Source organism: Ostrea edulis, chromosome 6 (assembly GCF_947568905.1).
Source record: "Ostrea edulis chromosome 6, xbOstEdul1.1, whole genome shotgun sequence".
Classification (NCBI taxonomy): domain Eukaryota; kingdom Metazoa; phylum Mollusca; class Bivalvia; order Ostreida; family Ostreidae; genus Ostrea; species Ostrea edulis.
The window spans coordinates 41288831-41304062 of NC_079169.1; the positions used below are offsets into that span (position 1 = coordinate 41288831).

At 36.1% G+C, this 15232-nt stretch overlaps 1 protein-coding gene and 1 long non-coding RNA gene across 2 annotated transcripts; one reads left to right on the forward strand and one right to left on the reverse strand.

Annotated features, from left to right (window-relative positions):
* The first annotated feature begins 1216 nt into the window (after positions 1-1216).
* On the forward strand, positions 1217-2939 carry LOC130047271 (integrase/recombinase xerD homolog). The gene is given in 5 exon segments (XM_056141899.1): positions 1217-1316; positions 1847-2064; positions 2067-2490; positions 2493-2543; positions 2703-2939. Coding segments are annotated over 5 exon segments (960 nt in total). The 3' UTR covers positions 2870-2939.
* A 2992-nt stretch (positions 2940-5931) lies between these two features.
* LOC130046779 (uncharacterized) lies at positions 5932-10536 on the reverse strand. The gene is made up of 2 exons (XR_008795783.1): positions 9726-10536; positions 5932-9624 (listed from the first exon to the last, which is right to left on the reverse strand). It is a non-coding gene; the product is annotated as an uncharacterized LOC130046779 (long non-coding RNA).
* Positions 10537-15232: the final 4696 nt, after the last annotated feature.

The window sequence follows — 15232 nt, forward strand, 5'->3', positions numbered from 1 at the left end:
ATAAGAAACGGAGCAAAACCAATATGTCTCCGACACTTTGTGTTCGGAGACATAATAAGAAACGGAGCAAAAACAATATGTCTCCGACACTTTGTGTTCGGAGACATAATAAGAAACGGAGCAAAAACAATATGTCTCCGACACTTTGTGTTCGGAGACATAATAAGAAACGGAGCAAAAACAATATGTCTCCGACACTTTGTGTTCGAAGACATAATAAGAAACGGAGCAAAAACAATATGTCTCCGACACTTTGTGTTCGGAGATATAATACATATGTAGCTGTCAAAACACGGCTGATACACAAAATCAGATATAAGGACGCGCACAAGTTCAGCAGTTGCTATATAAGTAGCATACAGGTGGAAAAAATCGGAAGAAAAAGAACCATTATTAAAATATACATGTATGTGATAAACAATGTAATTTACTGATGTTCCCTTTCAAATCGGAACTCCCTATGTTTCTGTTAGTGTTAATTACAAATAATTGTTTCGAGACAAACAAATGTTTATGAACTTCAGATGAAGGAGCTTTCAGATTTACTGTCCTCGGTTCGCTCGACAGACCACTGCCTACTTTCCAGACTACTTAGAATTAAATTGTGATAAATTTTCACTCTCTCTGGACAGACAAATAGCTCTTCTTCTGCCTTAAAATCGACAACTTTATGTTCTCCTTCAAATATACCGTCTTTCCTCGATTCCTAAAAATAGCTTCTTTAACAAAACGAATAAAGGTTTCGGAAAGTATCGTGCTTTTTCATTAGGTTTTATATACGATCCCGATAGTTTCCAAAGCTATTCGATAAACGATTTTCACGATAAACGGAAAACCTGATACACGCAAAACACGATACACGATAAACCTGATAAACGCAAAACACGATAGAAAACGGAAAACCTGATACACGATAGGATAGGATACACGCACGATACGATAGGATACACTCACGATAGAGCACGATTGGAATGTCAAGAATAACGTTGCGGGTACTGTAGTTTATTGTGATGCCTCAGACACGGGGTTCGGCGGTCATTTGACATTATGCTCAGAGGGTAGGCATACTGATTTAAAGTGGTATGGAGTGTGGAATGAATGGGAAAGTAAGCAAAGCTCTACTTGGAGAGAGCTTGAGACAGTTAATAGAATATTATCAAAGTCAGTTGACAAAGTTGAAGGCATGTCAGTTGAGATCAATTCTGATAATCAAAATATGGCGCATATATTGAGAGTGGGAAGTAAAAAGAAAAAGTTACAAGACATTGCAATGTCGGTGCATAGTATGTGCAAAGGCAAGGCCATTCAAATAGAAGGTAAATGGATACCCAGAGAAGAAACTCGTAAGGCAGATTCTTTAAGTAGAATTACAGATTATGATGACTGGTCAGTTAAACAATGTGTATTTGATTATTTTGATATTATATGGGGATCACACACGTGCGATAGATTCGCCAACTTTTATAACAGTAAGTGCAAGAATTTTAATTCCAAATATGTGTGAGGGGTCAGGCGCTGTAGATGCGTTTTCTCAAGTGTGTACATATGATGTCAACTGGGTTGTACCACCGCCAAAGTTAATTCCGGAGGTAGTAAGGAAAATTGAGAATGATAAATGCAGTTGCACGTTGGTTATACCGGAATGGAAGTCCGCTCCCTATTGGCCAATGTTGGTCGATATGGAGGGAAATTTCAAATTTTAATAAAGAATTTTTCGAGAATACAAAATGTGCATGCTATCTGCAGGGGTAAAGGAAATAATGGAATCTTTGGTAAAAAGGGTCTTCTGTTTAACTTGCTCTTTCTGAAAATTAGATTTTGATTACATTGTAAAATATATTTACAGGAATAGGTCTGCAGAACAGCATTAAAAAGACTGCAGAAAAGAATGGCGTTGAACCTGGAAGTTATTTGGCAGATATGTGTCCATTCTTAAGCAGATGGATTTTGTGCAGCAAAAGTGAAAACACTATCAAATCTTACTTCAATGCTTTTAAAAGATGGGAGGTTTTCATCACAACACAAGGACACAGTGCGTTACCGGCAAGTCCGATCCACGTAGCATTATACATTTGTATTTGACGCATTTATTACAGTCGGGGGCATCTCAATATCCCGTAAACAATGCGGTATACGCTATTAAGTGGGCTCATGATTGTGCGGGTTGAACTGATCCAACGAAAAATTCATTTGTTAATTCTGTTCAAGAAGCTGCAAGACGAAAAGCCAGCCATAGTATCCAGACGAAAGAACCTATCACCAAGGATGTGTTATTTGCACTTTGTGATACATTTATTGATGAAAGTGATTTGTTAATTGTAAGAAATATTACAATGATTTTGTTTTGTTTTGCCGGTTTCCTTAGGTTCGATGAGGTTAGCTCATTAACATTTAATGATGTGATTGTACGTGATGATTACTTAGTGCTGTTTATTAAGAAATCCAAAACAGATCAGTGCAGGCAAGGAAGCGAAGTTCTTATCGCTAAAGGTCAACGTCTGCATCTCCAGTCAATATGTATTTGAGATATTTAGATCTTCTGGGTTCAATTGATGACAAGCAATGTTTCTTATTTAGACCAATTTTTAGGTCTAAAGATGTTTGTAAAATAATTTATAAGAACAAAAAGCTTAGTTATACTGCGGCTAGAAGCAATATTTTGTCTTTGTTAAAGACTGTCGTTGGTGAACACGTTAATATAGGTATTCATTCTTTAAGGGCAGGTGGGGCGACTGTGGCAGCGAATTCGAACGTTGATGAAACATGTTTGAAAAGGCACGGTAGATGGAAAAGTGGCACTGCCAAAGATGGCTATATAGTGGATTCTTTGGGGAAACGCCTTTTGGTGTCAAAATCACTGGAGTTATAGGAGTTTTTCTGTCACAGTCGGTTGTTTTTTCCACCCCCTTCTTTGTATTTTCTAGAGCAATCACGACTGGCTGTCGGGCAATGTATGTTAGTGTTATGTTTTTGGTGTTAAAATGTAGTATAGTTAATACTTATATTTTGTTGTATTGACGGTACAGTATATTGTACAGGTAGAATGGAAAGATCCATTATTAGCCAATAGAATGCGAGTTAGAAAAACAGGTTTTCGAGCTGCAATTCAGGTATTCACTTCTAGCCGCCGTTCGTCACGAGATAGACGAAACTTAATGGATAATTAAATCTTATGTTTTCATCCATGCCATGCAAAGGTTAAACATTTACAAATAGGAGATCGGATCACGTGATGGAGTAGTACTGGCACAGGTGAAAGAGCTCCGCTTATTTCATCAAACTTTGTTCTATTTTTGACGTTCATAAGCCGGATTTTTTAAATATTTGGAATCTGATTGACACTACTGTGATACTATAAAAGGCATGTGAGTACTTTGGATACTTTTTGGAAGATATTGTGAATCTTTGTGTCTATCGTGATTACTACTCAATGGCGGACAATAAGCAAAAGAAAGAGAAAAAAGCAGATAGAAAGTAAACGGAAATTCTGAAAACACCGGAGAGAAAATTGGTGCAGTTAAATCTACACAGTGTTCCTCAAGCCGTTGGAAGTTCCACAGTGTCTGAAAAAGCGTCGGCTAAAAAACAGAAGAGAACAGACAGCTCAGATATGGACTCTCCATCAGGCGGGGCCCATCCAGGTGCATTAAATATTTCAATGGACTTGAAATTGATTCAGGACAGTTTGTCGGAAATTAAAGACAATATGGTGAGCAAAATAGAAATCAAAGACATTGTGTCCTCTATTCTAGAGGAGATAAAAAAAAAAAAGGAAATTAAAGAGGAAATCATTGCAGTCGTGAAAAGCACAATTCTGACAGAAATGAAAGAAAACACCACAAAAGAAATCAAAGCCGATGTAAAGAAAGAATTGGAACAAAAGCTTTAGAACAATACGAAAGAATTTAAAGGACATGTTAGAGAGATCTCAGACGGCTTCAACCTTGACTTTGAGACGCTACGCGAGAAGTTAGGTGACCAAGCACGGGAGCTACGAGGTATGAAAGAAAATCTTAAACTACTGCAGAGTAGAGCAGACAGTGCGATTAGACTTGCAAATCAAAATCAGCAATACTCTCAAAAAAGTAACATAAAGTTCCTGCGGTGGGAGGAAAAACAGGGTGAAAACTTGCGTGAAGACTTGTACAAAATCCTCAGGGAGTCGGTCAATATCGATTTGGCACCTGCAGATATTGTGGCCATTCATCGGGTACCAGGTGGAATGAGGGACGGTCCAAGACCGGTAATAGCCAAATTTCGTGACCCAGAGACAAAAATAAGAGTGATAAAGAATCGGTTACAGGAAAGAGTGAAGAAACACTTCATTATGCACGATCATATTACACCCATGAACGCCAAACTCATACGCGACCTAAACGAAGACTCTAGGATTCATTCAGCATGGTACTTCAATGGTAAAGTGTTCGCCATCGATAGTAGAGGAAACAGATATAAATTCGACATTTTGGATGATGTGAATGAGAAACTTAAACACCAGCGCTAGTGTGTTTATTCTTGCGGAGACAAACCTAAAATCCGCGCCTGTATTTTGTCATCGGGATCGGGACTCAAACTAAATACATTCGGGATCAATGTTAAGGTTTTGTTTACAAGTGTGGAAGATGTGTGAAAGTGGTCGAGAGTATTTTTTGTTTACAAATAAAGATGCTAATTTTTTTTTCATATTTATATGTCGGTAAATGTCTGCTTACAATATCCATTAGCAATTATGCAATGCTTTATGTTATATATTAGTCTTTTTACTTTAGAAAATGGTTGATTCCATAAAAATTGCTACTGTGAATTGCCAGGGCTTGGCTACATTATCAAAACGGCAAGATGTGTTAAATTTTTATAGATCGAAAGGTTATTCTATAATATGTTTTCAAGATACCCACTTCACTCCTGAAGCAGAACCATATATGGAAGCCATGTGGGGCTATAAATGTTTCTTCAACACTTACAAATCAAATGCAAGAGGGGTAGCATTATTTTTTAATAATAATTTTGAATTCAAGGTGCACCAAGAAAAGAGGGACACAGAGGGAAATTTAATTGCCCTAGACTTAACAATAGAGGATAATAGGGTCACTCTTATTAACATTTATGGTCCTGAGTTTTATGAATATGTTCGTGAGGTATTTTTAGAACTGGATAATGAGTATTATATACTTTTAGGAGATTTTAATCCAGATATTGATACAAATGATTATACTTCAATAAATAACCCAAAAGCAAGGAAGAAATCATTAGAAATTATGGATGACTTACAACTTCTAGATTATTTTAGAATTTTGAATCCTGATAGACGGGTTTATACATGGCATAAAAAGACACCCTTAAAACAGGGTCGTCTAGATTACATTTTAATCTCTGAAAGTTTGTCCAATTCTGTGGAAACATACTTAATTAAACCTGGTTATAGATCAGTTCACTCCATAGTTGTTGTAGAATTAAAATTTAACTCTTTTAAAAGGGGAAGTGGACTTTGGAAATTCAATAATAGTCATCTTTCAGATAAAGAATATGTGCAGAAAGTCAAAGAAACTATTCATAAAGTCTGTAGACAATATAGTAAAAGTGACACGGATAACACAAGATCTATTGATGATAGTATACTATTGGAGGTTTTACTTATGGTAATAAGGGGTGTTACTATTTCATACTCTTCCTACAAGAAAAAACAAAGGGAAAAGCAAGAAATATCTCTACTTGAAGAAATACGTCATTTAGAAACTGAGGAAAACATAGACTTGCATCTTATTGAAGAAAAGAGGTTGATTTTAGACCTTATATATTCGATACGAAAGAAATTTAAATCTGAACATTCAACACAAAAAATGCAAAACGAAAAATTAAAAAGCGATTTAGAGTCTCTGGCAACTGGATTTGAGACTTATCGCAAACTCACAAATACACGACTAAAGGCTGTTCAGGGTCTTGATTTTATTGAGTATGAAGCCAAATGTCATCAATTCGAACACGACATATCTAAAGTTACAAAACTCTGCAGCGGTTTTCAGAAACAGATCAGTGATATGAAGAACAGCAAACCTACTACCCCACCGTGTGCCTCTCGAGCAATATCAAAAACACAGTCTACCTGTAACGGTCCGTCTCAGCTGAATGACCTGCACCTGTCTGAATGTGAAGCCCAGAAAACAACAGAAGCGAGTATTTGTGCACCAGTACTAGTACCAAATCCGTCAGTGGAAGTATTCCATAATAATCACCACTCCAAAGCTTCAACTGCATATGCGGATGCAGTGTCCTCCATGAACACACCAAGCGTTTTCGAAAGGTCTCAAATGACCAACACCTCGAAGGAGCGGATCTATGTCCAATCGAATACGCAGCAACAACAGTCATCCAAACACTCCAATGCCGCTCATACCTCGAAAATACCTTACTCTACTGTGCCAGACGAGTCAACATACCCCGATAAAGCAACCGACTCCGCAGTTTGCGTGGATGATGATATATTCGAAGGTGTTACCTACCGACGGAACGCATGCTATTATATTTCCGGAATAGGCCCACGGTCTACACAACTCGGCATGACAAACTTTCTCAAAAATAAGGGAATATCTGTTTCCTTGTGTGTATTTTTCAAACCTAAAAGGGTAGGTTCTCGGCGTAACGCTAAAATTAATGTGGTCCTGAGCGACGCACATGTGATAGAGTCGATTGGTTTTTGGCCAAGGGGCATTTCGTGCAGACCTTGGCTAAGCAACAGACAATGGCAGGACAAAATTGCTCGCTCTGAGGATACTAATTATGATGATGAAGACTGGGAGTCTCAAGATCATGACCATGACTAAACGATATGTTATGCAATATCTGTGTGTATCTGTAATATACAATATCTATGTCTTTTAACATTAATTATCAATGCCAAATAATCTTAATATTTTATCATGGAATGTCAGAGGCATTATGTCATCATCAATTTGTCTTTCCGATATGCTTAGTCATGTTAAGTGTGATATAGGAATTGTATCCGAGCACAAACTCAAACCAAATAATATTTCCTTTATGGATTCAATCCACCCTAACTATCTCAGTTTTGTACGCACAGAACATACATGTAGTTCTGAAAAGAACAGATTTTGCACACAATTCTCGCGCTACTTAGGTAAGGGTGGCGTTGGCATTCTGTATAAAAAGGAACTCAAACTGTCTATATGTGAATTAACAGACATTGATTCATCACGTATTATTGGCCTAAAAATCAAACGGTCCAGTGACCGCCCTTTGTACATTTTTGGTGCATACCTTCCTGCAGATAATGTAATCCAGTCATATACAGATGAAATGGGTTTACTTGAAGATCTTGTAGCACATTTTTCTTCCATAGGGGATGTTATTGTAGGAGGTGACTTCAACGTTAGTTGTTACAATACAGACTCTGGTCGAGTTAATATGTACAAGTCGAGTTTGCTTAAAGACTTTATCATGCGTAATTACATAGGAAGTCCCCGAGTCGATTTTGAGTCAACTGGTTCTCAGTATACTTTTATCCAAACAAAGTCAACACTTGATTTTATTTTTTGTAGCAATTCTCTTTGTAAATATGTTGAACTGTATCATGTTTTGAGGAAGGTTCACATAGTTGTACATCAGATCACCTTCCTGTTTTCATGGTTCTAGACTTCGATGTTGAAAACCGAATTGCAGATAATCATTTTCAATATTTACCGGCTTGGCATAAGGCAGATTCCTGTAAAATCAGAGAGTATGAAAGTTTTGTTTCTAAAGATTCTGTTGCATTATTAGAAAGAAATCTTGAGTGTGTAAATGATACTGATGATTTTTGTTCAGATCTTAACTGTCTGTTGCATGATGCTGCATCCCAATACATAACTGTATCGAAGTACAAGCCATATTTAAAACCGGAATGGATGCCAAAAGTGAAACAACTACATAATACAGAACGACAAAAACGCAACATTTGGTTAAGTGAGGGTCGACCTCGCGGCATGTGTCATGAATCTTACAGAAATTATAAGTGCGCAAATTTTCGCAATGAATTGCAATCAGCACATGATGACTTCATGACTAAAGTATTCAAGGACATCGACGAAGCTTCAGAGTGTGATGTTCGACTCTTTTGGAGGCTGATTAAACGCCAGCGACCTCGCAGTTCTCGAATCTATTCAGAAATAGAAACCGAAAACTTTTCCTACTCAAACCCTGTAGATATTGCTAACTGTTTCGCGAAACACTTCGAAAATATTTACAATCCACAAGACATTGGAACCTTCAACGACGATTTCTTCCGTTCTATCGAAAATTCTTATAATGAATTAAAAACAGTGACCAAACTTCTGAACGAAAAATCTCTTCCGGGTGGAGACATCACTATTGATGAAATTTCTAATATTATTAGTGATTTAAAACGCAGAAAAGCTCCTGGTATAGATCGAATACAGAGTGAACATATCATTTATGGCGGCACAGGACCCAAACTGTGCATACAACATCTGTTTAATTCAATTATAAAAACTGGCGAAATCCCAACTTCTTGGAAAAAAGACATTATCGTCCCCATACACAAAGGACACAATAAACCAAAGAAATCACCCAACAGTTATCGACCAATAGCCCTGCTTCCCTGCATGTTGAAGATTTTTGAGAAATTGCTTCTATACAGAATAAAGTCGCACATTCTTTCAACTGTAGAATTTCCCAATATTCAGCAGCAAGGATTTCAACAGAAACTCGGTTGTCTTACAGCATATTTCAACCTACAAGAAACTATACATCATAATATTGAACAAGGTAGTCCCGTATATGTCGCCTTTCTAGATACACAAAAGGCTTTTGACACTGTGTGGAGACACGGTCTCATGGGTAAACTTAGCCGTCTGGGAATTTCCGGTCGTCTATGTACTCTGATTGATGATTGTCATACAAATACCTCCTGTTCTGTTGTAGTGAATCACATAAATTCCAGCTGGTTTCCTGTCTCTCAAGGAGTACGCCAAGGAGGGGTACTTTCTACTTTCCTCTATCTGGTGTTCATCAACGACCTGCTTCATGAAATTCAAAATCAATGTCCGAACATGGGTATTTACAACATTGCTAGTTCTACTCCTGCTCTCGCAGATGACATCTCCTGCATTGCGTTATCACCTTCTGCCATCCAGAAGATTCTCAATACAGCGTTCGTCTACTCCAAAAACTGGAGATTCCAATTTAATGCCGACAAATCTAGTGTTCTTCGATTCTCCCCCTCAACAGCAAAAGACAATACTTCCCCCATATGGTATCTCGGCACTGAACCTGTCTACCTATCCAAAACTTATAACCATCTTGGAATTCTTCTTCAATCCAATCTTGTTCATACTGAGAAAATCGCCAACGCGTGTAGGAAAGGTCGACAAGCCTACTATGCACTCAAAATACAAGAACACCTTAACCCTGATACCGTATCGCGTTTGTACAACAGAATTGTTCTCCCTTCCACCCTATACGGATGTGAACTCTGGAGCGATTTACGCCAACGAGATCTGCAGGCCCTTAATACCTTACAGCACTTCATTTGCAAGCATGCAATGGGTTTACCAAAAGTTACTCGATCTGACATTTGTGAATCCTTACTTGGACTTCTTCCGATTTCTTCTGAAATAGACAAAAGAAAACTATTATTCCTTGGTCGGTTATGTGAATTAGACACTAAAACCCTTACCAAGAAGATATTTCTTCAACGACTTTTTACTTACATACAGTCTCCGGAACTCAAACATTTTGGTTTTATCCATGATGTTTTTAATCTACTCTATAAGTATAACCTCCACCGGCATTTTCTACTCTATCTGCAAGATGGTTACTTTCCTCCAAAGAGTTTGTGGAAAACAAGCGTCAAAACAGCAATAATTGATTTCCATCTAGATTCAAGGCACAAACGGATGCTCTCGGATCCTTCTTTTCAACAATTCAACAAAATAACGGCAGGGCGACCTCCACAGACTATCTGGAAAATTCCGTCTAACATTCATGAAATAGAGATTTGCAAATTTATCACTAAGCTATGGTCCTTTCCACACTCTCCTCCGACATCTTGTCTCATCTGTGGCAAATATTTCACAAACGTTTTTGAACACGTTTCGACCACTTGCGTAGGAACAGTCGCTATCCAAGATGCTTGGTGGAATACAGTAATTGACCTTGATATTGTGCTCAGTGCTGAACTTTGCGGTCTCTGTCATCAAGATCTATATCTTTTTCTATTAGGTGCTAGAATGTTCACAGTTAATCTTTCCCATTATGACGAGCCCGGCTTGCATCTTCTGAACTTCCGCTTCCTGAGGGATGCAGCAGCATGTTACAACAGACAGTTACGTCTTACATAACTACAGGTTTTTCACCATTCCCAGTGTTCGATTCTAATTAGCTATGTATTGCCTATACATATGTTGTGCTTAACTTTCTTCTTATGTACAAATCTCATATCCTTTTCCTTTGTATATATGAATATGTGTAATACTCTAATGATGTAATTTCTGTATTGTTCATGCAATCTCCCATGGGAGGAAATAAAGAATGAATGAATGAATGAATGAGGGACACAGAGGGAAATTTAATTGCCCTAGACTTAACAATAGAGGATAATAGAGTCACTCTTATTAACATTTATGGTCCAAACATTGATAGTCCTGAGTTTTATGAATATGTTCGTGAGGTATTTTTAGAACTGGATAATGAGTATTATATACTTTTAGGAGATTTTAATCCAGATATTGATACAAATGATTATACTTCAATAAATAACCCAAAAGCAAGGAAGAAATTATTAGAAATTATGGATGACTTACAACTTCTAGATTATTTTAGAATTTTGAATCCTGATAGACGGGTTTATACATGGCATAAAAAGACACCCTTAAAACAGGGTCGTCTAAATTACATTTTAATCTCTGAAAGTTTGTCCAATTCTGTGGAAACATACTTAATTAAACCTGGTTATAGATCAGTTCACTCCATAGTTGTTGTAGAATTAAAATTTAACTCTTTTAAAAGGGGATGTGGACTTTGGAAATTCAATAATAGTCTTCTTTCAGATAAAGAATATGTGCAGAAAGTCAAAGAAACTATTCATAAAGTCTGTAGACAATATAGTAAAAGTGACACGGATAACACAAGATCTATTGATGATAGTATACTATTGGAGGTTTTACTTATGGTAATAAGGGGTGTTACTATTTCATACTCTTCCTACAAGAAAAAACAAAGGGAAAAGCAAGAAATATCTCTACTTGAAGAAATACGTCATTTAGAAACTGAGGAAAACATAGACTTGCATCTTATTGAAGAAAAGAGGTTGATTTTAGACCTTATATATTCGATACGAAAGAAATTTAAAGCTGTTTCACCACTTGACCATATTCATGTAAAGTATAGAGATCAAAAGAAACTAATTGAAAGAGATTTTATTAATGATCTTAAAGCTGACATGAATTAATAAATACGTACACCTTTCTCATCTTATCCACCATATTTCTTTCAGGTAGCCTAATTTACTCTACCCGTATATACCCCAAATGTGATTGTCACACCTGAGTGATTTTTCTAGGTGGACTCGACCAGTGCACATCTCCGATAGTAATATATAGGGAATGAGAAACAAATAAAATAACATTTTAAAACATTATGCTTTGCTCAAAATTACAAAATATTGATTGTATACTAATGCAACATTCTGGAAGTTTAGATAAGTTAGACAAAAATGCCAAAAAAAAAAAAAAAAAAAAAAGCTTTTCTTGCATACTTGTAAATCCATGCAAGTATTTGTATTTTCTAATAAAATAAATGCGGATAAATCATTTGTCAATTACATGCTGATAGAATGGAATAGGCAAAGAGCATAAAATATATTATTTATATCAATTCTTGCAAAATAAAGGTGCATGTCATATGCATAATATGCAATGCACAAGGTATAATCGCCAAAAAAAGTATCAAATACGGGCGTCTATTCAACAGGTATCGGAGATGTGCACCTACCGAAAATATTAAATTCTCTTTATTCTGATAAATCCACGAAACAAAATGATAAACTGCATTTGTATCTCGTTAGAACTTTACAACACGTTCTTATTCCATTATACAGACTGCGACACACTTCACCCGTGCCAAACAGTGTGTCTGGTCGAGGTTTTGCAGTTTATAGAAATGGGGAATCTAATATCTGGTTGAATATATTGCGTGCACAATTCAATATTTCTCGATGATCATATACAAACTTGGATATACAAATAAGGGAATAATGATCGAAAATATACATCTGTGTGCAAATGCGTGTATTACATTTGCAATCCATAATAAACAGTTCATTACACAAAGACACATATGAAAGGAAATTTATAAACGAAAATATAGTTTTGTTGTCTCTTTTGGAACCACATAATTATTTACGGTCTCTGTATGTCCATATTCATTGAGAGAGAGAGAGAGAGAGAGAGAGAGAGAGAGAGAGAGACCGTCCTACTTCGATTTATAATATACATGTATCATTTCACAGAAGGAAAGAAAATTGATCACTTATATAGATGTAAGATTTCAAGCATTAAAAATTTCCAGCTATTTAAAAATTTGTGATTGACAATATATTGGAAACTTACAGGAGTTGATGCTTATAATTGAATTCATTACAAATTAAAAAAAAAAATTAGTTTGAACTGTGCATGTAGAAAATACTGACTTTGTATGTTAGAATAACGGGAAAAAAGTAAATTATCAAAAAAGTGGGGAAAGCAGACCAGCCTTCCTGCCCACCTCAACCTCCTGTTTTCGTGCCTGAAACAATATATCAATTCGTGTTGAAAAGAAAGGTGCATATCTACATTTCATTAAATTCCAAAGGAGCTCGAATTTATGTGTTCCCCTATTAAATCATGCTTTCAGTCAGAGCAGAAATGAATTCATTTTGAAGTACATCTAGTTTGAATGCAAATGTTGGGTTCCTTCTTTTAATTTCATCAGACTCATTAGAAACCCCTCTCCCAAACTATGCAGCTTTGTTTTTAGTGATATCTAAATCGGTATAAATGAATCCGGATATAAATCATATAACGTTTTTTCGTGATCATATAGATATTGATACTGATAATGAAAAAAGAAAATGTTTATACTCTTGCCTTCTGCATATCCTACGAATGCATTACAGTATATTGACATTGTATGATATCAAATAAAAGCTCAACACGAATTTTACTGATTTATGCATACTAACATCTTATCGAATACATTTGAATTTGAAATTTCTACGTACAGCGGTATGGCCATTGCGCCAGATCTATGAAATGAAAATATTTATGAATAAATTACACTCAAGCCTCAAAGTAATCATTATGGCATGTTACAGAAACGTTAAAACACACAAATGCTATAGTCCTGCAATGCATGCATGCGATTTTTCTGAATACATGTATTTATGTATTCATGAATGAAGTTCCTACGCTTGAAAATATCTTGGTCTTTATGCATTTTGTTTTGTGATTTTGGTTTACCATTCCTTACACTGTGTAAATGAAGGAAAACTTGGTAAAGGGTGCAATTCTACATGCACCATACAATTAGTATACATGCATGTGTTGCAAAACAAAATGTACATGTAATAACCAGACATGTATCGTCGTTTTTCATGGGGGGGGGGGGGGGGGGTTCAACAGGGGAAAAAATGGAAAATTAGATTCTTCAAAATTTCTTGCCATTCAAAATAATAATTAAAAAAGATGAACGAAAACAGCAATAAAATAAAACAATTCACCCAAACAAACCAAGATGTTTTGTTCGATGTTCAAAGTCCTAATGTGGGGTGAAGGGTTAAAGAGTCTTTTACTTTGACTACCTCAATAATTTCCCCCCTACACTTCATTTTCTTCAGTCGTTGGAGGTCGGATGGGGTGGTTAGAGTCCTCTACTATGAGTGCCTCATATCTTCATTTTCTTAATTGGTGGTGGTGTGTGTCTTCTACTATTATATCAGAACTTTCAAGCTGGGGTAAGTGGGGGGAGGGGTTGTCACTCAATGTATCTTTTATTTGTATTACAAACTAACAAAAAATGGATATTGTTATTAAAGGTGGGTGACAGACACTCTTGTCCTCTCCCCTTGATGTTTGATAACGACGCATAATATAATAAACTCGATTATTACATTTTGCATTAGTACAATTTGCGTCGAGTTCGACGCAGAATGTAATAACGCAATATGGCATAGATATATAAGATCTATTGAGCGCCAAATTAGCATAAAATGAAGTAATTGAAAATAACATTATTTAAAAATATGTTTAATTTTTAATTAATGCATGCTTTAATTAAATGAATAAAATAAATCTGTATTATCAATTAATGAGAGCAATATTGAGTTACTAGTACTGTTCTCTTTTTATTGAATTAACGATATCATTTGTCTTAATAAGAGCACGATTATTACAAGATCATCGGTTCTCTCTCTCTCTCGTCATTATCTCTCTCGTTGTTATCTCTCTCTCTCTCTCTCTCTCTCTCTCTCTCTCTCTCTCTCTCTCTCTCTCTCATCCCATACACTCGTACAGTGTTGTATATGCAAATTTATGTACCTGAATGATTTCCTGATTTATAAATCTGCAATACTCTGACCAATAAATCATATGGTATAAGGATTCATGCACAATACAGGGTAAATATTATACTCTGATACTTCCCCTGATTGAAGATAGCTGATCGGCACGGGCTAAGTGTGTCGCAGTCTGTACAATGGACAATGTTGTTTACTGTTGGAATGCAAATGGAGTTTATCGTTTTGTTTCATGGATTATGCAAATAAAGGGAGTTTTACTACTACTTAGAGTATTTTCGACAAGTGTACACGTACATCTGCGGTCCTTTACAGATATTACGAGTAGGCCCAGGTAAATAGTCGTCCGCATTCGATGCGTTTTCATAGCGAGCACACATGCCATTTTTATAAGTACAGTAGTATTTATGTCTTTGCCTTTTACTTGAAGTAATTGTGAATGGTATAGATTGTATACTCTTTGCTTATTCCATTTTATCAATAGATAAAAGATGAAATATTTCTCCGCATTTTTGTATAGTTTTGACATATTTTCTGCAAATGTACGCACGTTCACGTAAAGTAAAGGCATTCTATATATATTTATCCAAATATATATATTTAGAATGATTTACTACTGTATGATATGTTTATTATAATTTTGAGCACTGCGTGGTGTTCCAAAAC